Source organism: Protobothrops mucrosquamatus, unplaced genomic scaffold, assembly GCF_001527695.2.
Source record: "Protobothrops mucrosquamatus isolate PMUCROS unplaced genomic scaffold, P.Mucros_1.0 scaffold4654, whole genome shotgun sequence".
In the NCBI taxonomy this organism is placed as follows: Eukaryota; Metazoa; Chordata; class Lepidosauria; order Squamata; family Viperidae; genus Protobothrops; species Protobothrops mucrosquamatus.
This window is the reverse complement of record NW_015390553.1, coordinates 27,727-53,326: the sequence shown is the minus strand read 5'-3', so window position 1 is coordinate 53,326 and position 25,600 is coordinate 27,727. Positions and strand designations below refer to the sequence as shown.

The window sequence follows — 25,600 nt, the reverse complement described above, 5'->3', positions numbered from 1 at the left end:
GGAACAAATGTCAAAACAGGGAAAAGAGGAAAAGAAAACAGAAAGTTCAAGGTATTTTACACAGCGCAGATAAGAGATGACACGCAACAGGATGGGGAACAGAGGCGGAGGAGGTCTGACCAACGGAACGGAAAGGCCTCTTTGCAAATGTAGTCCCTGAGACTTGCTTGTGGCAGCATCCCAAGCACGGGAAAAGTCAGACTCAAGCAATAAAGGGTTAATCAAGCATGCTAGATGAAGGCATGCTAAAAAAAAAGTGCATTAAGTTGAATTCATCACATGCTTTGTGCAAAAGAGCAGGCAACCATGGAGAACTGATGGAGGGCTGGAAGAAAAGAAAAGGTGACATTTCTAAGGGGAAGATTATTTCTTATTTAGAGGTGGGCTACACCAAGTTCAGGAGTACTAAGGTCTCTATTTCCTACGTCTTCTGTGAAATTAAGAGTTCAGGGGCTCCTTTTACAAAGAAAAACTCTGTGGAAAACTTTGCTGAGTATTTGAAAGTTATACGACTCATCAAACATAACCAGCCGAGGCACAATATTTAGGTCTTGCTAGCCTCAGCTGTGCTACTTATCTCCTTGAGGAAAGTTTTTTCTGGACAGAAATGTTGCCAATGAAATTCCTCTACAGCAGGCATGTCCAACACGCAGCCAGCGGCCCAAATGCGGCCTGCACAGGCCACACCAACCCCAGCCCCACAAGGGCAAAAAACATCCTGATACATAACAATACAGATGCGATTGGGCTTAACACCCCTGCTCTACAGGTAGTTCTTAATTTACTACCAGTTGCTTAGCTACCATTCAAAATTATGCAGGAACCTGAAAAAGGGACTTAAAGTCTAGATTCAAAATTCTGACGTCTGCCCCCTCCTCCATGGTCACATGACTGGATTTTGGATGCTTGGCAACTGGCCCACATTTACGGCCATTTGCATCATGTGTCCTTGATTTATGACATTTTTGCTGGAAACTGAAAAAAACCTTCCCTTTTCCAGCAAATATCCCATAGAGAACAAGGGATTTGCTTAATGACCATAGAGTTTGCTTTACAAGTGTCACGTTCGCTTTATGACCACCCAAAAAAGGTAATAAAATCAGGTGTGATCGTGTGGTAATCTGCTTTAGGACCATCACAACTTACGACTCTAAATTGCAGGCTCAATTATGATCGTAAGTTGAGGACTACTGTACTTGTACTCTGAAATGGTACAGTCCAGGGTCTATGAGGATGCTCAGTCATCCAGGTCATGGTTGTCCCACAGGTGCTTTTTCAAGAGGCAACTGAACTTTCTTGTTTTTCTTTGAAGACATTTCGCTTCTCATCCAAGAAGCTTCTTCAGCTCTGACTGGATGGTGGGGAATGGAAGGATTTATATTCCTTGCAGACAGTTGGTCATTTGCATTCTTTTAGAGAGTCATTGAGGCCACTTGGAGCTAAAGAAGCTTCTTCTCATCCAGTCAAAGCTGAAGAAGCTTCTTGGATGAGAAGTGAAACATCTTCGAAGAATAACAAGCAAGTCCAGTTGCCTCCTGAAAAAACACCTTTGTTACAGTCCAGTATTATTCTGCTGTATATGCAGCCTGTGCTCAGGGGCACATGAATACTTCTTTGAGACTAGCAACCTGCAATCCCCATTTAAGCGGCATGAATGAACTGGGATGGAAAAGTGACTGGAACCCTAGCAGGGTTTGTCACCCTCTATCTTGGGCTCTAATAAAATTGTTGGATTTCAGCTACATCACAGCACCTGCAATGATCCTATCTGGACCCACAACTGGAGAAGGAAATTGAGACAACGGAGAGAGGACGTTCAAAAACACCTGACTTCCTTTGCCACCACAATGTCTTGTCTTACCTTTGGGCCAAGAGGACATGGGGACAGAGGCCTAATGGGAGTCACAGACACTCCGTTCACTGCACTGCTGTCTGCTGGGGGAACAGCCTTCACTTCTGCAACAGATGGGGAAGCAATTACCAATCAGCCCATTGTGACCTCTTAGAATGAGGGCCTTGGCTGCTGCATTCCCCCCCCCCTCACCATTGGACTCTGGTGTTTCATCCCCCTCCGAAGCCGAACTGGTCTCCTCTTCGCCCACAGCAATGGTACCCAAGGTCTTCCGCTCCTTTGACTGGTCTTGGACTGAGATCTTTTCTTTGCTGCTCATTCGACACACGGAGCTCCTAGGAGAATCAAAGGAAGAGATGGACAGGAGGAGAAGCTGGGAAGATCTCGCTTGCTTACCCTACCACTGATATATATCACAAATTATGTATGTACAGGTGATCCTCGACTTACAACAATTCATTTAGTGACCATTTAAAGTTCCAACGGCACTGAAAAAAGTGATTTCTGACCATTTTTCACACTTATGACCATTTCAGCGTCCTCATGGTCACATGACCAAAATTTGGATGCTTGGCAACTAAGCCACTGACTCACATTTACAATGTTTCCTACGGCAGAAGCCATTTGAGAAAATGGCACCCTATTCCATGTTTGAACATCCATAAACTGGCCAACAATCCGCTTACAAATCCCAAACTCCTCTATGATGTGCCCAGCATGTGCCCAACGAAGTCCTACTCCGAGCACGACAGCAGACGGTTCTTGCTAGGAGATTTTCTTTCTGGATAACAGACACTTGTAATTTGCACAGGCTCAACATATGAACCACAAATAGAAAGACCAATCTGACAGCTGCAATTTCAAACCATAAACATTTCTGCGGCAAACTCTTGTCAAACTTGCTGTACATCAAATATTCTCCCTCCAAACTTGTCTTGCCACTTTTTGCTGGAGGTGTGATGGCGTGGATTTCACATATCTGATTCCAGGGCTAAAAAAACCTAGATTAAAACCTTAAATTACCAATGTCTGAAAACATAGGCTGAGGGAGTTACGTGGAACTGAAGACTTGGTATTTTCCATAAGAGTACAGTATCTAATAATACTTCTAGTGCTGACCTTCGATGTTTGCTTGTGTACGAGGGGGGCTGTTCCAAACTGGTATCAATCACAGCCTGCTGATGGGCTTCCTTTTTGCTGCGCAACTGAATGATAAAAGGGGAGAGAAGCAAATCAAAACTTTTATTCCACTTGCACAATGCAGCCTTCATCGTTTTTGTTCGGGTGGAATGTGACAAAATCTGCTCCTCTGTATATGAAATACGAGAGGGGCAAACAAACTTTTCAGCAGCTACTGTTATCTTGGAGTGGTCAAGATCAAGGACAGTAGCAAATTATTGTGACTCACACCAAAAAGGCAACAGGAATCAAGCTGAAACTGTGACTGCTAAGTTTAGAGAAGTGCTCACCTCTTTGAAAAGATAGGTCCATTCGTAGCATTTCAGCGCAGTGCAAAAGACTATTTGCCCTCTGCAGTATGATACTTGGAAGCAGAGAAGTCCTATGAGCAACATCTAGAAAGATGTACCAGATCTCAACCAACCACCACTTCCCTAACTAGTATCCTCTTCCAGACGTGTTGGACAACAGCCAGCATGGCCCTTGTGCTTTGGTGTTGTAGTGTTGTAATGTATGATCCTGCAAATCTCTCAGCCCAACTCCCCTGGTTGTTGTGGGGAAAAGAGGAAGAAAAAGGAATATGTTCGCTACCTTATTTATAAATATAATAAAGGCAGGATTTTTTTTTTTAAAAAAAATACTGCTTTTTTAGTGAGCCATGGTGGCACAGTGGTTAGAATGCAGTATTGCAGACTAACCCTGCCCACTGTCAGGAGTTCGATCCTGACCAGCTCAAGGTTGACTCAGCCTTCCATCCTTCCAAGTTCGGTAAAATGAGGAGCCAGATTGTTGGGGGCAAAATGCTGACTCTGTAAACCATTCAGAGAGGGCTGTAAAGCACTGTAGAGTCTAAGTGCTATTGCTATTACTATTTTTAATAAGATGGCGGCCACTGGAGGAATATCAATCTGGGTCATCCCCTTTAAGAACAGAGGCTTTGACTGGCAGTACTCTATGCTATAAGTTAACTGTAGAAGGCCCCAAGTCAGTCCTTAATCTTCAGCCCATGATTCCTATGGGCGATATAGATGATAAATAGATAGACACAGAGATAGATAGATAGATAGATAGATAGATAGATAGATAGATAGATAGATAGATAGATAGATAGACAGACAGACAGACAGACAGACAGATACAGATAGATAGATGATAGATAGACAGACAGTTAGATAGATATCTGTATCTATCTGTATCTCTCTCTCTCTCTCTCTCTCTCTCTCTCTCTCTCTCTCTCTCTCTAGGCGGGGAAGGAGGAAAAGAAAACAGGGGAACCCCCCCACCCCATTCCACTGGTTTCTCATCACATTCTCCCCTCCCTTCCCCCCCCCTCAGATGCACTTTTTTGCAACTAAAAACGCTGCAAATGCTTTGGCTTTTATAGCTCAGAAGGTGGGCCAGGACCTTGAACTCTGGGTCCCTTCAGATGCAGCTTCACCCCCTCCACACACCTCTCCCCCTCCTGTCTTTTATTGGGACAGGCTGCTCCTTCAACTGGTTCTCATAGGAAAACTTCCAAGTTGAATTACAAAAAGAAAGAATGAAAAGAAAGTGCCTTTCAGCTTTGCAAAGGACTTTGAGGCTGATCTGGTTCCAATCCACAGCTGGAAAGGGCAGAAAGCTGACAGGCAGGAGGGAGGCCCATCCTGCTTGCTTTCCCTTGGGAACCAGCCCTTTTCTCTCTTCCTCTTTTTGTCACCAGGCAGTTTCAGAAATGCAACCCTCAGGCTGGCAAAACTCAAGTTGACAGGCATGCTGGCCTCCTTCTGTGACCTTCTGCCCTAAGGGCCATCCGTATTTCTTTAGCCTTCCAGCTTGCGCCACTTCTTGAGGGCCATGCAAAAAGGCAATGGAAGAAACAGAGTTTGGGTGGTGTATCTCGTGTCAATTAAATAACAAATGCACTGGAATGCTAAAAAAAACATTCACCCACATCAACCAAATGTCCAAAACTGTTACATAAAGCAAATGCAGGGTTTCTGGTTGCCTGATCTGTGCAATACACACACACACACCGAGCAAATTAGCATTTCTTAGTAATGGATTATGGTATATTTAGGACAAAGTACACATTGGCATAGGCAAGCTTACACAGCTGACCTTTAAAAAATAAGATTAAAGTCTCAGCAATATATAATGATTGTCAAATTTAACTAAAGCGTGATTAAAAAAACCAAGCTGTAGTAGTTAAGGCAACTCTGATATATCAATGCGCAGGCAAATACACAAATTTTACATTAGAGCTTAAAACTCATCAGGCAAGGCACCAACTGAAAATGTTTTACAATCACAGAACACCACAAAATAGAACTTATTCTATTCAGACAATTTTGGTATAAAATCGATCTGTTAGCAATATCAGACCTGATCTTCTCCATCCCCCTCAAGGGTTTATCATCTTATATATATTTTCAGGGCCAAAGGCCTTTGAAGGCAGCTTGCATAAAAACATAAATATCACATCTTAAGGAATCCCTATAATTAGGTCATTATTAGGATAAATTGTATCAGCAAGCATATAACTGTGCAAGAAATCTGAAATGAATTACTGTAAAGAAAGGTAGCTAAAACAATGTGGAATAAATAGTTCTTTAAAACCGAATTCCGCCAATGAGGGGCTGAAAAAGTTACAGTTCTGATTCAAAATGCATTTATTGGTTTTGCAACTATTATAAGCCCTGAATCCTTAAGGGCTCCTGATAGTTAACAATGAGCATAAAAGATCCAAAAGAAACCCAAAGCACACTAATAATAACAATAACAATAACAATAATAATAAAGTTGGAAGGGACCTTGGAGGTCATCTAGTCCAACCCCCTGCTCAGGCAGGTAACCCTATACCATTTCAGACAAATGGCTGTCCACTTTCTTCTTAAAAACTTCCAGTGTTGGAGCATTCACCACTTCTGGAGGCAGGTTGTTCCACTGGTTAATTGTTCTAACTATCAGGAAGTTTCTCCTTAGTTCTAGGTTGCTTCTCTCCTTGATTAGTTTCCATCCGTTGCTTCTTGTCCTGCCTTCAGACGCTTTGGAAAATAGCTTGATTCCCTCTTCTTTGTGGCAGCCCCTGAGATATTGGAACACTGCTATCATGTCCCCCCTCGTCCTTCTCTTCATTAAACTAGACATACCCAATTCCATCAACCTTTCCTTATATGTTTTAACCTCCAGTCCCCTAATCATCTTTGTTGCTCTTCTCTGTACTCTAGTTTCTAGAGTCTCAGCATCTTTTTTACATCGTGGTGACCAAAACTGGATGCAGTATTCCAAGTGTGGCCTTAACAAGGCATTGTAGAGTGGTATTAATACTTCACGTGATCTTGATTCTATCCCTCTGTTAATGCAGCCTAGCACTGTGTTGGCTTTTTTGGCAGCTGCAGGATCTCTGAAAAATATAGTTCAGTGGTTCTGAGATCACATCTGCCAGTTCCTTGAGAACCTTGGGGTGTAATCCATCTGGTCCTGGTGATTTGAACTCGTCTAGGCTGGACAGGTGCTCACTTACCATTTTCTTGTCTATCTTAACTTGTGTTTCTATTCTGTTTTTTATGGCACTATTTTTGATAGGTTGGTCTGCTTTTTCCCTTTGTGTAAAGACAGATGCGAAAAACGAGTTAAATAGTTCTACTTTCTCCCTGTTGCTTGTCACCTTCTTGCCACTTTCACCCACTAATGGACCAATCGTTTCCTTCACTTTTTTCTTGTTTTTTACATGTTGAAAGAAGCTTTTTTTGTTATTTTTGACTTTGGTCGCAAGCCTTAGTTCATTTTGAGCCTTAGCTTTCCTCACTTCATCTTTGCAGGCTCGGGCTATTTGCTGATATTCTGACTTAGTTATGTGTCCCTCTTTCCACTTTCTATACAATAGAATACAACAATAGAAGCTGGAGCAATTAAATAAAAAAAAAAACACAGATCAAGCATGGCTGGATGGAGAATTCTGGGAATTGAAGTCCACACATCTTAAAAGTTGCCAAGTTTAGGAAACACTGGGCTAAGCCATTCCACCAATTCTCCAAGTGCGGTCTAGAAAAGCTGTTTTAACACATTTTTGGAATATTATTAGAATGGGAGCTAATCTAACTTCTGGAGGGGAATGACATCACTGAAAAAAAACCCAGCTGTCTCCTCATATTACAATTATGGAATTACTAGCAGATTCTCTAGAAATACACATACCAAGTGGGATCATTTCTGGTTGGAAAAGATAGTCCCATCAGCCAAGTTGTCAAGCTGTTAGAAGCCAACGCAGCAACAATGTTACATGACTGCCAGCAAAAGCGGCGTTGTTCTTACCTGAACGCCTTTTCTCAGCAGAGTGGTGTAGAGTCCACAGGATGGGTTAATTATGCAATCCTGCCTAGCAGAACTAAGACAAGAAAAAAACTCTTGCCACGCCTCCCTCTGGGTGTGACTTCCCCAGATTTTTGGCAAATGTTGAGGCGCAAAATGCAGACGCAAGGCTCCAAACAAAAGTGAGAGGAAAGAACCAAAGGACACATGTCTAGACAAAATAAAACAGGGGGGGATGTGGACTCTACACCACTCTGCTGAGAAAAGGCGTTCAGGTAAGAACAACGCCGCTTTCTCCAGCAGATGGTGGTGTAGAGTCCACAGGATGGGACATACCAAAGCCGCTCATGTCCCTGAAGGGAGGGAGTCTAGGCATGTTCAACAGAGGAAACGACTACTTGCTGCAGTACCCGTCTCCCAAAGNTTCTCCAGGCGGTGAGAAGGGTTGGGACAGAAATTTGGCAACACCAGTTCCTGAGATCGATGAAAACCTGTATTAACCTTGGGGATAAATGTTGGGTCCAATCTGAGGACTACCCTGTCCTCATGGAACATACAGAGATCCTTCCTGACAGATAGGGCGGCCAGCTCAGAAATTCTCCTGGCCGATGTAATGGCCACCAGAAAAGCAACCTTCAAGGTAAGGAAATGTAAGGAACATGAACCTAAAGGTTCAAATGGAGAAGAGGTTAATGCCCGTAGCACAAAAGGTAAATCCCAGGACGGGTAACGGTGAGTCGTAGAAGGACCCGTATTTGCAGCCCCCTTCAGGAAGGCACCAATCGCTGGATGGTGAGCGAGGGATTCCTGATTCTCACAAGAGAGGACAGTCGACAATGCCGCAACCTGTCTACGCAAGGTGCTTACCGACAACCCTCTATTAAGACCCTCCAGTAAATATTCCAATACGTTCGGAATAGTAACGGAAAGGGGAGAGAGATCCCTAGAGTTACACCAGGAGCAGAAATTTCTCCAGGTGACATCATAAATCCTGTTAGTTGAAGGCCTTCTAGAAGCCTGGATTACAGATATTACCCCCGAGGAATATGATAAACTAGCTAGACCCTCCCTCTCAAGTGCCAGGCGGCTAGTTGGAGCCACTGAGGGTCCGGGTGTTTGAGATTCCCCTGACTTAGGGCTACTTGGTCCGGAGGGATTCTCCACGGAGGAGAGAGCGAGAGATCCACCAGATCCGCAAACCACGGCCGACGAGGCCAGAATGGGGCAATCAGTATTACCTCCGCTTGTTCCTGTAGGAGCTTGCGAATGGTCGCTGGGAGCAGTGGGAGAGGAGGGAAGGCATAGAGCACGCCCCTGGGCCAGGGACTCCGAAGGGCATCTGTCCCTTCCGCCCCTTCCGATCTGAACCTGGAAAAGAACCTTGGGATCTGCGCGTTTGCCGGGGAAGCAAAGAGGTCTAGGACTGGCTGCCCGAACCTGAGGGTTGCCTCCCTGAACAGGGATGGATCTAGCTTCCATTCTGAATGGTCTATGGTGGCCCTGCTCAGGGAGTCCGCTTGTAGATTGTCCACCCCCGAGATGTGATCCGCTCGGATGGATTTCAGATTGGTTTCCGCCCAGAGACCCAATGCCATGGCCTCCTGCATGAGAGACCAAGAGTGGGTCCCTCCCTGTTTGTTTATGTGCGCCTTGGCCGTAATGTTGTCCGTCAGGATCAGTATGTGTTTCCCTTTTACCAGGGGATAGAATTCCTGAAGGGCCAGGTGTACTGCTCTCAGCTCTAACCAATTTATGTTGTGGGTCAGATCTGACCGTGACCACCGACCCTGGGCAATGTGATTGTTGATATGAGCCCCCCAGCCAAATAGGCTGGCGTCTGTGGTCAGGGTAACCCTGGTTGGCTCCTTGAAGAGTGTACCCCTGGAAATGGCGGATGAAGTCCACCAGAGTAGGGATACCAGCGTCTGGTGTGGGACCCTGACCCTTGTTTTTGATGCGCTGAGGTTGCGTCTCTGATATGGGAGAAGGAACCACTGGAGACTCCGGGAACGAAGTCTGGCCCATGGCACGATGCCTAAGCAAGAGACCATCTTCCCTAGGAGTTGTGAGAGACGCACCAGGGGCACCCACTGTTCCCTGCGGACCTGGAGTGCCAGTGTCCGGATGCTGACCTGACGTTCCGGAGAGAGATAAACCTCGCAAAGGTCTGAGTCTATTAAGGCTCCTAGATGGATAAGTCGTTTTGTGGGGACCGTGTGGCTCTTTCCGAAATTCACGGAAAATCCGTGTTCTTGAAGAGTCCGCAGAGTAATTTTTAGGTCCGACTCGGCCGAGTGAAGGGACCTGGACAACACTAGTATGTCGTCCAGGTAACACTGGACTCGCACTGGCCTCATCCGTAGATGAGCCGCCAGCACCGCCAGGACCTTCGTGAAGACCCGGGGGGCAGAGGACAGGCCAAAGGGAAGAGCCCGATACTGGTAATGCCTGTGTGCGTAGGCAAACCTCAGGAACCTGCGGTGGTCTGGCAAGATTGGAATGTGGAGATAGGCCTCCGTCAGGTCGACGGAGGAGAGGAAGTCTCCCTTCCTGACGCTTGCCAAGATGGATTTTAGGGTCTGCATCTTGAATTTCTTGTAAACAAGAAAGCGGTTGAGACCCTTCAAATCCAAGATGGCTCGCCAGCCCCCCGAGGTCTTTGGGACCACAAACAGTATTGAGTAGAATCCGGTTCCTACCTGATCTGGAGGAACCCTTTCTATGGCCCTGATGTCCAGCAGGTGGGCGATCGCTGTTGTTACCAGGGAGGCCTTTGACCGATTTCTTGAAACCGGACACTGTATGAAACGGTCTGGAGGGTAAGACTGAAATTCCAGGGAGAGACCGTGTCTTATGGTCTCCCTGACCCAGGCGTCCGTGGTGGTGCCCTCCCAGACGTCGCAAAACAGAGCCAGCCGACCCCCGATGGGATAGTCCCCTTCGGCGTCACTTGGATCGCCTAAAGGGCCGCCCTCCTGAGCCCCTGAAGGGACGCTTGGACTGGGACTGGCCCCTGGCTCCTCCACTCTGGCGGTCCTGCTGGCGGTCTTGCCTAGGAAGGTAGGACCGTGAGCCTCTGGGCCAATCCCAGGACTGCCCCCCCTGAAAGGGCTGTCTCCATTCCCAAGAGTCACCCGAACGAAAGGATGACCTGCGGTAGCCGGATTGAGGTCTCCTATCAAATTTCTTTGAAGGGTGGACCAAGATTTTACGTTTGTCCTTGCCCTCAGACACGTGAGGGTCAAGGACAGCACCAAACAAGTTCTTACCGCTGTACCTGGACGTAGAGAGGCGCCACTTAGATTTTAAGTCCGTGCGCCATTGCTTTAGCCAGAGGAGTCTTCGCGACGCCACCGTGGCAGCAATGGAGCGAGCTGAACATTTGGCAGAATGCAATGAAGCATCAGCTACGTATTCTGACGCAGCTATTATCTTACCCAGATTCTGGTGGGCTCTGACCTGGTCAGGCGAAATAAGCGTCTGAAGGTCCCGCAGCCACATGATCGCAGCACGGGCAAAGAAGGAGGACGAGGTGGCTGACCGTATTGCCCAGGCCGAAGATTGATGAGCCCTGCGGCCCAGGAATTCAAACTTATCCTCTGCCTTTAAATACTCAGCCATGTCACCTGGAATGGCGGTGTTGGAAAACAGAGAGGCCAGCGGGGCATCCACGGAAGGAACCTCTAAAAGGGATGCAAAGGAAGATGACACATTATATAATTTCTTATCCAAACCACTAGGAGAAGGCGTGGAAGCAAGAGAAGCCCACTGGTTCTCCACCGTAGACCTGAATACGGAGGGACATGGAATCTGATGATCCTCCTTGACCTTTTCCAGGAACAAAGGACTGGTCTCCTGGGCAGAGGAAGTAGAAGGTGCCTCCTCTTGAGCCGAGGTAAGTCTGACCGTGGCTATGGCCTTGGTGAGTATGGACCGGAAAATGGAAGGATCGAAGAGGTCTGAGTGTGTTCCCTGCTCAGGAACTGGCTCTTCATCCTCCGATAACATGAGTCCAGTTGACTCAATGTCAAAGGAATCACCCTCCCCCACTTGCGATGAAGTCTCTGAAACCTCAGAACGAGGGCCTAAATATTGCCCCTCCTGGGAGGGCGGAACTGGTGTGACGGGAGGGGCTTGTGTCTGTTCCTGGCCTTGGCCTGCATATGTCATAAACTGCTTGAAAGCATGGTGCATAAAGGCCTGAAATTGGCTCTGGGACCACATATCCTCAGGATCCCCAGAACCGGCTCCAACAGCAGGTGGGACACGCCTCGTTGATGTTTGTTGAGACGAAGAAGATAGGGGAGAGGAGGAACGATGAGGCCCAACCTGCTCGGTTTCCCCCCGAGGAGACAGAGGTGGTGGATTTTCCTGTGTAAGGTGAGATTCCAGTGAAGGCGTGTCCACTGGGGGGGGGGAAACCAATCCAACCCCAGTGGCCCTCAGTCTCTGAGCTTTAGAGAATTCTCGTTCCAATGCAATGTGTCTCCTCGAGGCCTCTCGCTCGGCTGATTTTGACCCATCTTTTGATATCAAATGTTTGGTCTTTGCTTTTTTCTTCCTACCCTCCCCTGCTGCTTCTTCTGATCTGCGCTTTGTGTGCGCAGGGGAGACAGTGGTCTGAGTTGCCTGGGGCGAGGAACTGTCTGCCATTGCGTTCTGGGCACTCCTAGACAGTCGTACCCAGAAATGGGGGAAGGATAGTACGCAGATCACGCAGTCAGAGATGGAACACAAGGGATCCTCGCTCTGAACCGCCAACAATGACCAGAACAGCCAGACAGTGCTCTAAAACTGTCTGTACAGGCCCTGTGACAAAAGGTCACTGGCTAATGCAGCAGGTGGGCAAAAAAACAAGAAATCTTCACTCCTCTCCCTATAAACAGGGCCTAAGGAAAGAAACCTTAGGAGATCCCAGTCAAAATTCAGTTGTAAAGAAGAGGAATTGACTCACAGAGTGCCTGAACTAGGTACTTTCTTCCCCCTGAACGGGCCTGCTCACAGGCCAAGGCACCCAGGCAGTACAGGCACGAGCTGAAAAGGTGTCCACCACGTGTCTTGTTCAACAGCAGCAATTTCTGTTGCTCTTTAGTATTTTTTATTTTTTATTATTTATTTTTTTTTAATAAATCCTTATACCTAAACTATTAATGTTCTTATACCTATTAAATATAAATCCTTGTAATTTTTTTTTTTTATTAATTTTATACTTAAGTATTAATATTCTTACTCCTATAACCTATATACAAATTTAGAAATATGCTAAAGGAATTATTTTCGACGGAGCGAAAAGAAAAAGTGCAGAGAAAAGTAGGCCCCTAAATTAATGGCGCCCGCCACGTGGACCTCTAAAATGGCGGTCGCGGTGATATTGGGCTCGCCGGCCACCAGGGAGCTTAAAGAATGGGGAATTAGAGGGACGCGAAACTTCTATCAACTTCCCCCTCCCCAAGCCCAGAAACTTGCTCTTAGGTGCGCAGCGGCCGCTGCGATCGAATGGCGGCGGCGACGAAGCGAAGGCAGCGATCCGAAGAACACAGCCGGTCGAGCAAAGTAGAGAGGATCGCCGTCCGGCGATCCCCCTAGATGGGGCCTGCAGTCTCCCACGCCGAAGCACCTAGGAGCGGCAGGCACACCGATCCCTCTCCGTAGAAGGAAAGGAACCGCAAATTAACTTCAGAGAAGTTAAGGGGAAAGGAAAATAAAAAGATCCAATCCAAACTAAAAGGAAGAAAAACAGAAAAAAGGAAAAAGGCTATGAGGCCTAGTCGGGAGCCTTGCAACAAAAATAAACACGTCTGCTAAGCTTGACTAAGACAAAAAACTGGGGAAGTCACACCCAGAGGGAGGCGTGGCAAGAGTTTTTTTCTTGTCTTAGTTCTGCTAGGCAGGATTGCATAATTAACCCATCCTGTGGACTCTACACCACCATCTGCTGGAGAAGGGCAGTTTCCAAGTGGTCTTCAAAGGCAAATCTTGTGCAAATCACAATGTAGTAGACTAGATGTGTAAAAAGAGTGCAATTTATCTTTACCAGTTCCTCCCAGTACAGGTAGGGATGTAACCGGCACAAGCTGGGCAAAACTCCCTGGTTATGTCCTTCCTCTGTCAATGGATCAATAGCAGTGGGGACATAAGAGACCCCATCCCCCCTAAAGTTATGGGGCTTCATGAATCTAGAATTAACCACTGGAACTGAAAAACAGTCTCTCTGATCCACACTGATAGGAGAATTCTCCCAGTGGTTTCACCTATTTTATCAATTTCGTTTCTTACCATGCGGCTAAATTTTGTTATACCGTCTGTAAAACCAGGCATGCTCTGTGACTGCCTCAACGACCTAATTTTAATCTGATGTTTATATATTATTTGAAATGGAAACTGTTTAATTATTTTAATTATTTTGTACACTCAGAGACTTCCAGTCAGTGATTGTAAGGAAGAGTAGCTTGGGGGAAGACCTGGGATCATCCCACAGGGAGAATCTTCTCAACTCAGCCCCCCAAACTACCCTTTGCAAGATCTCCTGCAGAGGCCTTCTCTCCTAAAAAGTCTTCCAAACCCTGAAGAATCCCACACAGAAAGTGGCCTAAGCACCAGATTTTCAGATGTTAGAAACTTTCTGTACAAATACAAAAGTCTATCACAATGCCCTTCTCTATCCACAACAAAAATGGAATTGGCAAAAAAAGAAGCTTCCAACAACCCATCACTCACATCATTTTGTTTATGCTGCAGCTCTTCCAGCAGCGACAAAGTATCTTCATCTGCAAGATCACAGGGACGCTGGCCCTGTGGGAGAAAAGAAAGAAAATCAAGGGGGGGGGGGGACGACAAGAGGCGTCACAGCAGAATTGCCTCAAAACTCTACCAGCTAGCAAAAGAAGATAAAAAATACAATGGGCACAACAGATTGCCCAACTGCAAATGTCTTCAAATCTCTGCTCCTTCTCCTCCTGCTTCTCCTTCAAATTCGTTAACAGAAATATAGCCTGACTAAACCAAGTACAGGAAAAAAGATCAAGTGATATGAAGAAAGCTATACCGAAGACTGGTCTAATTTTCAGAGTGCTATCTGCTAGCTTCCAGCCATTGTAGTTGTCAGTGAAGAAACAAGTCAGTTTAGTTTAGGGGGAGTCTGTGTGTATGTGTGTGTTTGTAGCGAGTGAAATTTGGGATGTTGGGTAGGAATTTCTAATGGATGAAATGAATGCCTTTACAGCACTTGTTTTGATCCTTCAGCTTTTCTGTAAATAGAAAAAAACTCCCCACGGGGATGTTCTGGCCTTTGGAAAAAATGGAGTCCAGAGTGCAGTCTGAAGCTTAGAGGTTAAAAAAAGAGAGAGAGAGAGAGGGAAGGAGAAAGAGAAAGCATGAGCAAGAGAGAGAAGGTAAATGTGTGGCCTCTAGGACATTCTCCTTTGCCAGACTCCATTACTACTCTACTTCAATCCAGTGCAGTTGGTCTCTAATGAATTTCTGCCAGAGAAGTGAGCATATATGCAAGGCTCCAGTGATCAATTTCAGATTTTTCTATCCCACATCTCCCGATCCTTTCGATATTTTCTACTCTGTGCAACTTTCAGTTGATCAATCAGGCAGAAATGAGGTCATCCTTTTCCTTTAGAAAGAGCCAAAAGAAGGCTGGCCAGGGAGGGGCCGTGGATGCAAAGCACATTTTCTGTCCAGAGGCCCTGCAACTGGCAGTGATTGATTCCCCTTCACTGGTCCCATTGGAAGGACTATATTTTTAAAAAAACAAAACAGGGAAGAGAAGTGGGATAGCGACTATGTTCCACCCCCAACCACCACCATGCTGCCAGGAGTGTGGGAGGTTTGCAGATGTTTTGTGTGAGCATACTTCATGCTTACTGGTGCAACTGGCCTGCAAGAAGCCTAAAGAACCACCCCAATGAGGCAGGAGTGCTACTGTCATAATTAACAGAATATCAGAGTTGGAAGGGACTTTGGAGGTCTTCTAGTCCAACCCCCTGCTCAAGCAGGAAACCCTGTACCATTTCAGACAAAGGATTGTCCAATCTCTTCTTAAAAACCTCCAGTACTGGAGCACCCACCACTTCTGGAGGCAAGTCATTCCACTGGATATACATCTCGGATATATAATCAACAAGTAGCAAGAAACAGTTGGGAAGGGACAGCCTCCTCTCAATTCTCTCAAGAGATATGCCTCTTCTGCAATGAACACCCGATGTACTGTACCTACCAGAACTATTAAAACAGTTGCTTCTGCTGTAATCCAGTTCACATTGATGCAATAACTAACGGATTGATCTTTTTTTAATAAGCTGGTAATGTTTCTGTGTTATTTATTTCTTTAGCAAATTTAAATGGCCCCCCAACTCACACATGATGGCTCCAGGTGGCTTCCAATTATTAAAAATCCACAACATTGCCTCCCTCCCTCTTTTTTGTTTACTTCCTTAAGGTATTTAGTAAGCCTTGGTAAGTCTTGTTAAATACAGCATGATGTTAAAACAAATGGAGTGGCCATCTATTTTTCCCCTCCCCTAGTAACGTCTTCCCTACCTAACACAGATAATTTTGAGAAGGGGAGCTTGCCTTAAACCAGGGGCAGGCAACCTTGGCTCTTTTATGACTCGTGGACTTCAACTCCCAGAATTCCTGAGCTAGCATGGCTGGCTCAGGAATTCTGGGAGTTGAAGTCCACGAGTCATAAAAGAGCCAAGGTTGCCTACCCCTGCCTTATACTAAGACACAGATCTATCTAACCCAGGGGTCTTCAAACTTGGCCCTTTTATGACTTGTGGACTTCAACTCCCAGAATTCCTCAGTCAAGCATGCTGGCTGAGGAATTCTGGGAGTTGAAGTCCACAAGTCATAAAAAGGGCCAAGTTTGAAGACCCCTGATCTAACCCCACATGGCTCTTTATTCCAGCTGGCAGTATGTTTTGCTGCCTGATCTCAGATAGAAAAGAGTTTGATGGCCACCTGGAGTCAATCAAATCTAATACCCTGCTCCATGCAGAAATCCAAATTAAAACATTCCAGACAGAGACTTCACCTGAACAAGCATCTGCCATGAACGTGAGCTCCCCATTTGTCTCTTGTGGTTAGGAGTTTCTCTCCAATGGGAGATGCAATTTTTCCATACCCTGCTATCTGCCCTTCAACCAGCTTCTCTTACCACATTGTTGAGAGCCTCCATGTCGCAGAAGTGCTCAGCCAAAAGCCGGCAGGCCTCCTCCACTCCCCAGTGAGCTGCTGCATGTAGGGGTGCCCAGCCATCTTTGTCCTGCACATTGGTGTCATAGCCAGCTTGCAACAGCAGCCTGCAACAGAGCAAAGCAAGGCAGGGTAAGGGTTCTGGGGCTCCCTTGTTCCTGGAAGAACAGAACTGGGTTGTGGCAGAACAAACAGGGCACATCAGAGGCAAACTGGGGAGAGAGGATTCTACAAATAAAAGGACCTAGGATTCAGGTTTCCAAGTTACCCACAACTGTTAGGGGTAGATTCCAATGGAGAAACAACCACATTTTTGAGCTAAGGTAGGATTTTTTTGAACAAGAAGTGTGGTTAGTGAAGAAAAAGCCAGGTAGGGGTGGGAGTTAAGACCCCAGGTGGTTTGCTAACAAAAAAAGAGTGAAGTGAGGAGTGGGATTTATTGGAACTCCTTTCCCCACCTTTCTTTTTCCTTTTGAAAAGAGAAATCCCAGGTTCCAATACTTCCATGTCGGAAGCACCAAAGTGCTTCCATAGTGAAAGGACTTGCCGCTGACATCAACGTTGCCTGGGAAACAGACCATTGGGGGCTCTTTCACACCCCCATGAAGTTGCCCACTGAAGTGGCACCCATTTATCTACTTGCAGTTGCCCACTTTTGAACTGCTGGATCAGCAGTAACTAGAGCAGAGTTCCCCAACCTTTCCAGCTTGGCGGACTGGAAGGAAAGGGAGCAGCAGGGAAATGCACGCACGTGCAGCCCGAGTGTGCATGCGCAAACGGGGACACGCATGATGGTGGCGCTAGCGTGTACGCGCATGTGCAAATAGGTCACACTCACCTACGGCACGCACGCAGGTACACACGTGCAAACAGGCCGCTGGCGCCCGTGTGATGCTGGTGGTGGTGCTAGTGTCCCCGTGCATGTGCAAATGGGGCTGCTAGTGCCTGCAGAGCGGTGCTACCGTGAGTGGGGTGGGGCTCACCAGCTATTCCCGGGGCCCAGTGGCTAACAGGCCACGGCCCAGTACAGGGCTGTGGATCATAGTTGGGGACCCCTGAGCTAGAGCATGTGACGGGAGCTCACCCTGTCCCACAGCAGCAACAGGTCTCAAACCCGAGGCTGCCAATAGTCAGCCCACCGTTCTAATCTCATGAGCCACTCAGAATCCCAGGTTAAAGAAAAACAGCTGAGATCCAAGATCTCTTGACCCAAAGGTGCTTTTTTTCAGGAGGCAACTGGACTTCCTTGTTTTTCTTTGAAGACATTTTGCTTCTCATTCAAGAAGCTTCTTCAGCTCTGAGAGGATGGTGGGGAATGGAAGGATTTATACTCCTTGCAGACAGCTGGTCATTTGCCTTCTTTTAGAGAGTCATTGAGGCTATTTGGAGGTTTACCTGTGTCCTCAGGGTCACCTGAGTAGTGCAAATGTGTGTGAAGCTTTCTTGGCTCAGCATGCCCAGCTGTCTGCAAGGAATATAAATCCTGCCATTCCCCACCATCCAGTCAGAGCTGAAAGAAGTTTCTTGGATGAGAAGCGAAACGTCTTCAAAGAAAAACAAGAAAGTCTAGTTGCCTCCTGAAAAAAAGCACCTTTGGAACAACCAACATCTGGATGACTGAGAACCTCCATAGACAAGATCTGGTGATTTTCCTTTTTGCTTGAAGAAGGTAAGAGATGGCTAGGTGGGGACCGACATCTGCTTGGCTTTCCTTTTTCCATAAGCCCTGCCTGTGCTTGGAGGACGTGTGGCAAAGTGGATGGGGTCAGAAAACCAGTCCTCCCCAAAACCCTGCTGGGGGGGCAAGGGGGGGGAAGAGAGGGCTAGGAGATCCAATGACTTGTGCTTTTGTCCCTCCAAACACAACTGGGAAAAGGCAGAAGGGGCTCTCATTTTCTTCTCCAAAAAACAATTAACAATCCATACCGGTTAATGGTGAGGTTAACCACAGGCAAGAGTTGCTCAGGAAATTGGAGGCTCTCACCTCATGACCTCGACGTAGCCTTTAGCAGCGGCCACATGGAGGGCAGTGGCCCCAGTTTTGGGATGAGGCTCGTCAGATATTTTGCCAGCATTCAGCCAATGGCGAACATCACGAAGCATCATCTCTTCTTCCTCTCGCTTGGCTACCTCTACATCTACCCCTGAAAGCAAAGGAAATGGTGACGTGAAGCGGCCGAAAAATTCTGAATGGCTGTGCCCACATTATAGTGTAGAAGACAAACACACCTACTTTTTAAAAATGAAATCATAGCAATTGGATCTTTGGAACTTTTCTTTCCATCTCAGAAAAGAAAGCTGGAATCGCATCATAGGGCCAGCACATATTTTGTGATCCACGGTTTTATGACACACCTGTGCAACGAAACTCTTCATATTCTTTGGATTCAAATGCACGATGGATGTCGCAGTCCACACATACAGAAAGAATTCATGCTAATAATTTTGGGAAATTATAATCAGCAGCAACAGCAATACACCTCTGAAGAGGGAAGACATTTACCAGACCTAAATTTAGCCTATTTCTGTTCTCTCTATATATGTACTTTTATATACAGGAATGTGTATATAAAAGAATCCAATAGATCATTTTTACAGCTAGGTAATCTAAACAAAGCCACTATAGGTAGCCCTCGATTTACAAAAGTTCATTTAGCGACTGTTCCAAGTTACAACGGTCTTGAAAAAAGTGATTTATGACTGTTTTTCACACTTACGACCGTTGCAGCATCCCCATGATCATGTGGTCAAAATTCAGAAACTTGGCAACTGACTCATATTTATGAGGGTTGCAGTGTCCTGGGGTCATGTGATCCACTTTGGCGATCTCCTGACAAGCAAACTCAATGGGGAAGCCAGATTCACTTAACAACTGTGTTAACTAACTTAACACCTGCAGTGACTCGCTTAACAATTGTGGCAAGAAAAATTGTAAAATGGGGCAAAACTCAATTAACAAATGTCTCACTTAGCAACAGAAAATTTGGGCTCCATAGTGGTCATAAGTTGAGGACTACTTGTAGTGTGTCCTTTTTTTTTAAATGGTGAAAATTTCAAACAGTTGCCATCTTTCCACAGCCAATTAGCTGGAGAACCCGCTAATAGGTCATTAGAGGAAGCAGAGCTGCATCTGTTGTGGCTGCTTGTGTCTCTTACCTCGTTTCTCAATTTCTGCTCGCAGCAAGGCCTCCATGTTGTCAGCCTCAGCAATGTCCAGTGGCACGTCCCCATCACTATTCACCGCAGCAATGTTGGCACCGTGGTCCAAGAGGTATCTGGGCCAGACAGTTAAGCCCAGTCAGATCCATGGGCCACCCAGCCCCATATCAGGCCTACAATCTCTACAACCCAGCAGAAAAGGGCCATCTGGTTGTCATAACCAGCTTCCTGTAAAGCTTAATTCGGATAACCTAGTGTGCTGTGGGTGTCAAATGCAAAGTTCAAAGACTGTAAACTTTAAGACCTATACACTGACTCATTTTCTCAGGCAAAACTCCCCCTCCCATTCCACTGAAGATGAATGTCAAGAAGATACAGTCAAATTTTGCAAGTTTCCTTGCAAGCTCCCACACTAAATGCAGCCAAGACTCTTCCTCTTTAAAAAAAGATTGCCTAAGGTTACAGTCCTCCAAATGCATCCAGCATCTTTCACTGAGAGTGAAATGTACCAACTATGATCAGCAGACATAGCATCTCTTGAAGTTTCTACAGCTGGAGAATCCAATGTAATACTAGAGTAGCTGCCTGAACTAGCTCAGTGACCAAGTGGAGGGTGTGAAAGGACACACTGCAGTCACCTGCACCAAGAAGGAACTGTAAGGCTGGCTGAGAAATCTGATGTTCTAGGACAGGGGTCCCCAACTCCCGGTCCATGGACCGGTACCGGGCCACTGCGTGTCAGCAACCAGTCTGCACAAACGAGCAAAGCCTCATCTGTGGGATGCAGGCAGCACACAAAACCACACACTCTCCAGTCCAGGGAAAAACCTTTCTCCATGGAACCGGTCCCTGGTGCCCAAAAGGTTGGGGACCTCTGTTCTAGGAGCTTTAGGCAAAAAAATGCACGAATCCTCACCCAGCCCAAACTCACTGTGCAATCTCAATGTAGCTACAGGAGGCAGCGACATGCAGTGGAGTCCAGCCTTCATTGTCTGCCTGGTTTATATCAGCTCCATTTTCCACCAGAAATTCAACCACTTCCATGTTTTCATCAATGCAGGCCTGGAAGAACCAGAAGCTTCATTATCAAACAAATCCAACCCCATCTTTGTCTCATTTGTAATACAAAAATCTTCACCTGCCTTAGGAGAAAAGCCAATTCCAAGTTCCCCTCATCAAATTCTTTTCTTTTAATAAAGATTTTATTGTGTTTTTTTTCATAAACATATGTTAATTTTTCCAATCAACGAGTTGTCTGGGATTAGCTATGCTAATACATATTCAATTCCTAATCCTTCATTCTTTCCTCTAACCAACAATAAAATAAGTCCCAAGTTTGATAATAGTCTGTATCTTCTTTATCTTGCAACCTCATTGTTAATCTGTCCATCTCTGCACATTCCAATATTTTCCTGATTATTTCTTCTTCTGATGGCAATCCTTCATTCTTCCAGTATTGTGCAAAAATTATTCTCGCTGCTGTGGTGATGTGTAAGATTAAATAAAGACTCTGCTTATTAATCTTTTCAGACATTATACCTAGTGAAAAAAGTTCAGGTTAGTTAGGAATGCATTGCTACAGACTTTGGGAAAAATAAAACAAAAACATTATATAAGAATTCCAATGTGGTTATCCCCAACAGAAGCTCTGAAACACCCAAACCTACTGGATATAAATAAGATAATTAGATACAAGGAATTAGTAAATGAACAGGGAAATCTGAAAACAAAACAAGAATTGGAACAAGAGATAAGCAGAGAGATTGATTGGTGGACATTTACACAAATTCAGTCTAAATATACAGAGGACAAAAAATTATATGAAATACAAAAAGAGCCGCAAGAATTGGATAAAATTATACATGGAACAGAAATAAAATTAATTAGCAATATATACAAATACCTATTGAAATATAAAATGGAAGACGAGGTTGTCAAAGACACAATGATTAGATGGGCAAAAAATTTCGGATATAATATAGAATTGGAGAAATGCGAAAAAATATGGAAAATAAACATAAAATTGACTATGTCAGCGGCATTCAAGGAAAACCAGTTGAAGATGTTTTACAGATGGCATCTTCCACCAGCAAAGCTTGCCAAGATGTTCCAGAACAATTCGCCGACATGTTGGAAATGTAAAAAAGTACATGGAACATATTATCATTTATGGTGGACATGCCCAGTTGCGAAAANGCAATTTACTTTCTTCTAAGTATTGAGCAGTTCTCTCTCTTACAGCCTCCTCTTTATCATACAATTCCTTATAGTATTCCTTAATTATCTTTTTTATTTCTTCCTTTTTGAATTGTAAACAACCTTTCCCATCTACTAAGTTATGTATTATTTTCTTCTCTTTCTGTTTTTTAAGCTTATAGGCTAGCCATCTTCCTGGTTTATTGGCATTTTTGAAGAAGTTTTGTTTTGCTCTCTTTATCTGTTCCACCAATTTTTCTGAGTCCAACAAATTTAGCTTGTGTTTTATTATTTCCATTTCTCTTTTCAAGGTCTTTTTCTGTGGGTTTTTTTGTAATTCTATCTCTAGTTTTCTAAATTTTGCTTTTAATGATGAATATTGCTGTCTTCTCTGTTTATTTTTCTTTGCCATATACGTTATAGCTATGCCTCTAAAATACGCTTTGGCTGTGTCCCATAGATTTTGTAGTGATGTATCTTCTTTATTTTCTTTAAAGAAAAATTCCATTTCTCTTTTCGCTAACTCTATGAATTCTTTGTCTTTTAGTATGGATTGGTTTAAAGTCCATCTTGGTTTTTTTTGTGTTCCTTTCCACGTCACTTTTAGAGGATTATGGTCTGCCCATGTACCTATTTCTATCTTAATTTCCTGTATATCCATCCTCAATTCAGAAGTCATCCAAATCATATCAATTCTTGACCAGGATTTATGGCTGTTTGAGTAAAAACTGTATTGTCGGTTTTGTGGATAAATTTCTCTCCAGACATCTTGTATTCCAATTTCCTCTGCCATATCAAAGAAGGAGGCTTCTGGTTTGGTAGAGAATGAGACAGACATGAGAGGCTAGAACTCCAGCCTCTCAGTCTGGTTTTGCTTTGCCCAGCGTCTCTTAAAGGGACGGAAAGTTGCCCTGGAGGGGCAATGAAGAAAGAGGGATACTTCAGGAGCTTGGATCTGGTGGCGACCGATCTGGGCCAACTGTAGCCCCCTCTAAAGGGGCGAAAGAAAGGCTGCCGGGGAGCCGAGGCAGCCCAAGTTGTCTACAGCCGGAAGGGAAGCTATGCAAAACAGCTAATCTTCAACAACGAGCTGAGTCTGGGTGAGCTGAAGTCTTTTCCTTCTCCTTGTGACTGAAAATGTTGAGACCCTGAAAGGGAGAACTTGAAAGAGTAAAGACCCCCAGAGAGACTATTTTTTAAAAGCGGCAGCTTATCATTAAGAGGAAGCCGTTCATGAATATCGGAGTATCGGACTATCGGAGACTGATAAATAAGCCGAGGAGGACATCTAGTGGCGAAAAACAAGAAATAAAAAGAAAAAGGTCTTATATTACAAACGACCTTGGAGAATTTAAGAACAAAACAGTGCCTTGATTTGAGATTACAAGTGAAAAGACTGTTTATAGCTATACTTGTTGACGCTGGCTAAAACCAAATAGACACTATCTGGAAAAAAAAGAACATTTTGGACTTAAAACGTGACTGGAGGAGGTGGATTTGCCTCACAACAGCTGATTTCTGTTTACACTTTGGATATAGGTTTAAGACTGTGAGCCACAAAATGAGTACATCCAATATTTCCAGACTTGTAAAGAAAACTTCTTCGCCGCCCTCTGTTGGACAAGCTAGCCCAACAACTCAGAGTTCTGTTGGTACAATGCTACAACGTGACAAAGCAAGCACTGCTCAAGACAAAATGCAGGCCTCATTAAAACTAATTCAAGAAATGATGCAGAGAAATCATGAGGAGACACAAAGTAAACTGGAGAAAGTAAGTGAAGAAATTCTGGATATAAAGGCACAATTTGAAGCTCAAAATCAAAAGATCATTAAAAATGAACAGAAAATTCAGGAAATGGAAAATAAAACTGAGGACATTGATAAAAAGGTGGAAATGNTCCTTATAAAATCCATACATTTTTACATCTTTTTCATATCTACTTTGTATCTGTAAATGTGCCCACCATGACAAGTTGATTCCCTGATTTTCCAGTTCTTGTTTAGATTTTAAATTCCCATCAGTATTTAGAATATCTCTATATGCCCATATTTTTTCAAAATCTACCAAGTTCGGATGTACAAATGCTTCCATCGTTGATAACCACCCTGGAATTTTTAGATATATTTTAGCTTTAATTTTTTCCCATACTGTTAACAAGGCATTTTTTATAAAGTGATTTTGAAAATACTTATGGACTCTGTTTTTCTCAAACCATAAGAAAGCGTGCCACCCCAATTGTAAATCATGTCCCTCTAAATCCAACAACCTTTTATTTCTAAGCATTATCCATTCTTTCACCCATGTTAAAACAGATGCTTGATAGTACAACATCCATTCCGGCAGCCCAAATCCTCCATTTTCCTTAGCATCTTGTAATGTTATCATCTTAATTTTAGCTTTCTTCCCCTGCCAAATGAAGTTCAAAATTAATGAATTTAAGTCTTGAAAAAAATTTTCTCAAGTTTTATTGGAATTGTTTGAAATAGAAATAAAATCTTTGGCAATACGTTCATTTTTACTGTAGCAATTCTTCCTAATATTGACAACTGCAGATTTTTCCATCTTTCCAAGTCTAGCTTTATTTGCTTCAATAATTTTGTATATTTGTCTTTTATTGACGAGCATACCTGTTTTCTCTAGCATTTGCCTTTTCTGTTTATCTGTAAGGTTCTTAACTATTACTTTAGTTTTTTCTTTATTTATTTTTAATCCCGCCATTTCTCCATACTCTTCTATCTTTCCCCATAGCTTAGGAATCGTCTCTAAAGGTTCTTCCAAGATAAATACTAGATCATCGGCAAATGCTTGTAACTTATATGATTCATCTTTTATTTTCAATCCTTTAATTTCTATGTCCTGTCTAATCCTTCTATTTAACACTTCCAAAGTAAAGATAAATAATAATGGAGATAGTGGACACCCTTGTCTCGTACCTTTTCTTATCTCAAACCTCTCAGTATAATCTCTATTCACTATCACTTTTGCTGTCTGGTTGCTATATATTGTTTTTATCATATTTGTAAAGTTCTTTCCAAAATCCATTGTTTGCAGTTGCTGAATCATGAATTGCCAAGAAACATTATCAAATGCCTTTTGAGCGTCTAAAAATACTAATGCTAATTGTTTCCCTGGATGTAATTCATAGTATTCTAATACGTCCATTATCACCCTTAAATTGTTTTTGATTTGTCTCTTTGGTAAGAAACCGTTTTGATCTGGATGTATGAATTCAACTAAGTATTTTTTCAATCTCTCTGCCATTATTGAAGTAAAAATTTTATAATCCACATTAAGTAATGAAATCGGTCTGTACTTCTTAATATACGTCAGGTCTGAATCTTCTTTTGGTATCAAAGTAATATTTGCTTCTATCCATGTATTTGGAAGTTTAGCCTCTAGCAATAGTCCATTACAAACATCTTTCAGTGGTTCGCTTAATATGTCTTGTAAATTTTTGTAAAGTTCCACCGGGAGCTCATCTGGGCCCGGTGTTTTTCCATTTTTTTGTCGTTTTATGGCCTCTGATATCTCCATCATTGTTATTCTTTCTTCTAACATAGTTTTAAATGTCTCTGGAATTTTTGGCAATTTACTTTCTTCTAAGTATTGAGCAGTTCTCTCTCTTACAGCCTCCTCTTTATCATACAATTCCTTATAGTATTCCTTAATTATCTTTTTTATTTCTTCCTTTTTGAATTGTAAACAACCTTTCCCAT

General features: G+C 44.0%; 1 protein-coding gene across 1 annotated transcript in view; it reads right to left on the bottom strand.

Annotated features, from left to right (window-relative positions):
* The window catches only part of LOC107299194 (protein phosphatase 1 regulatory subunit 12C-like), a 59,875-nt gene that overhangs the window by 15,575 nt on the left and 18,700 nt on the right, over positions 1 to 25,600 (bottom strand). Inside the window, exons 2-9 of the mRNA XM_029286711.1 lie at positions 20,619 to 20,749; positions 19,685 to 19,803; positions 18,513 to 18,672; positions 16,491 to 16,635; positions 14,042 to 14,116; positions 2,972 to 3,057; positions 2,045 to 2,187; positions 1,862 to 1,956 (exon numbers count right to left, since the gene is read on the bottom strand). Of these exons, the coding sequence (XP_029142544.1) occupies positions 1,862 to 1,956; positions 2,045 to 2,187; positions 2,972 to 3,057; positions 14,042 to 14,116; positions 16,491 to 16,635; positions 18,513 to 18,672; positions 19,685 to 19,803; positions 20,619 to 20,749 (954 nt within the window). The remainder of the gene's footprint in view (positions 1 to 1,861; positions 1,957 to 2,044; positions 2,188 to 2,971; positions 3,058 to 14,041; positions 14,117 to 16,490; positions 16,636 to 18,512; positions 18,673 to 19,684; positions 19,804 to 20,618; positions 20,750 to 25,600) is intronic.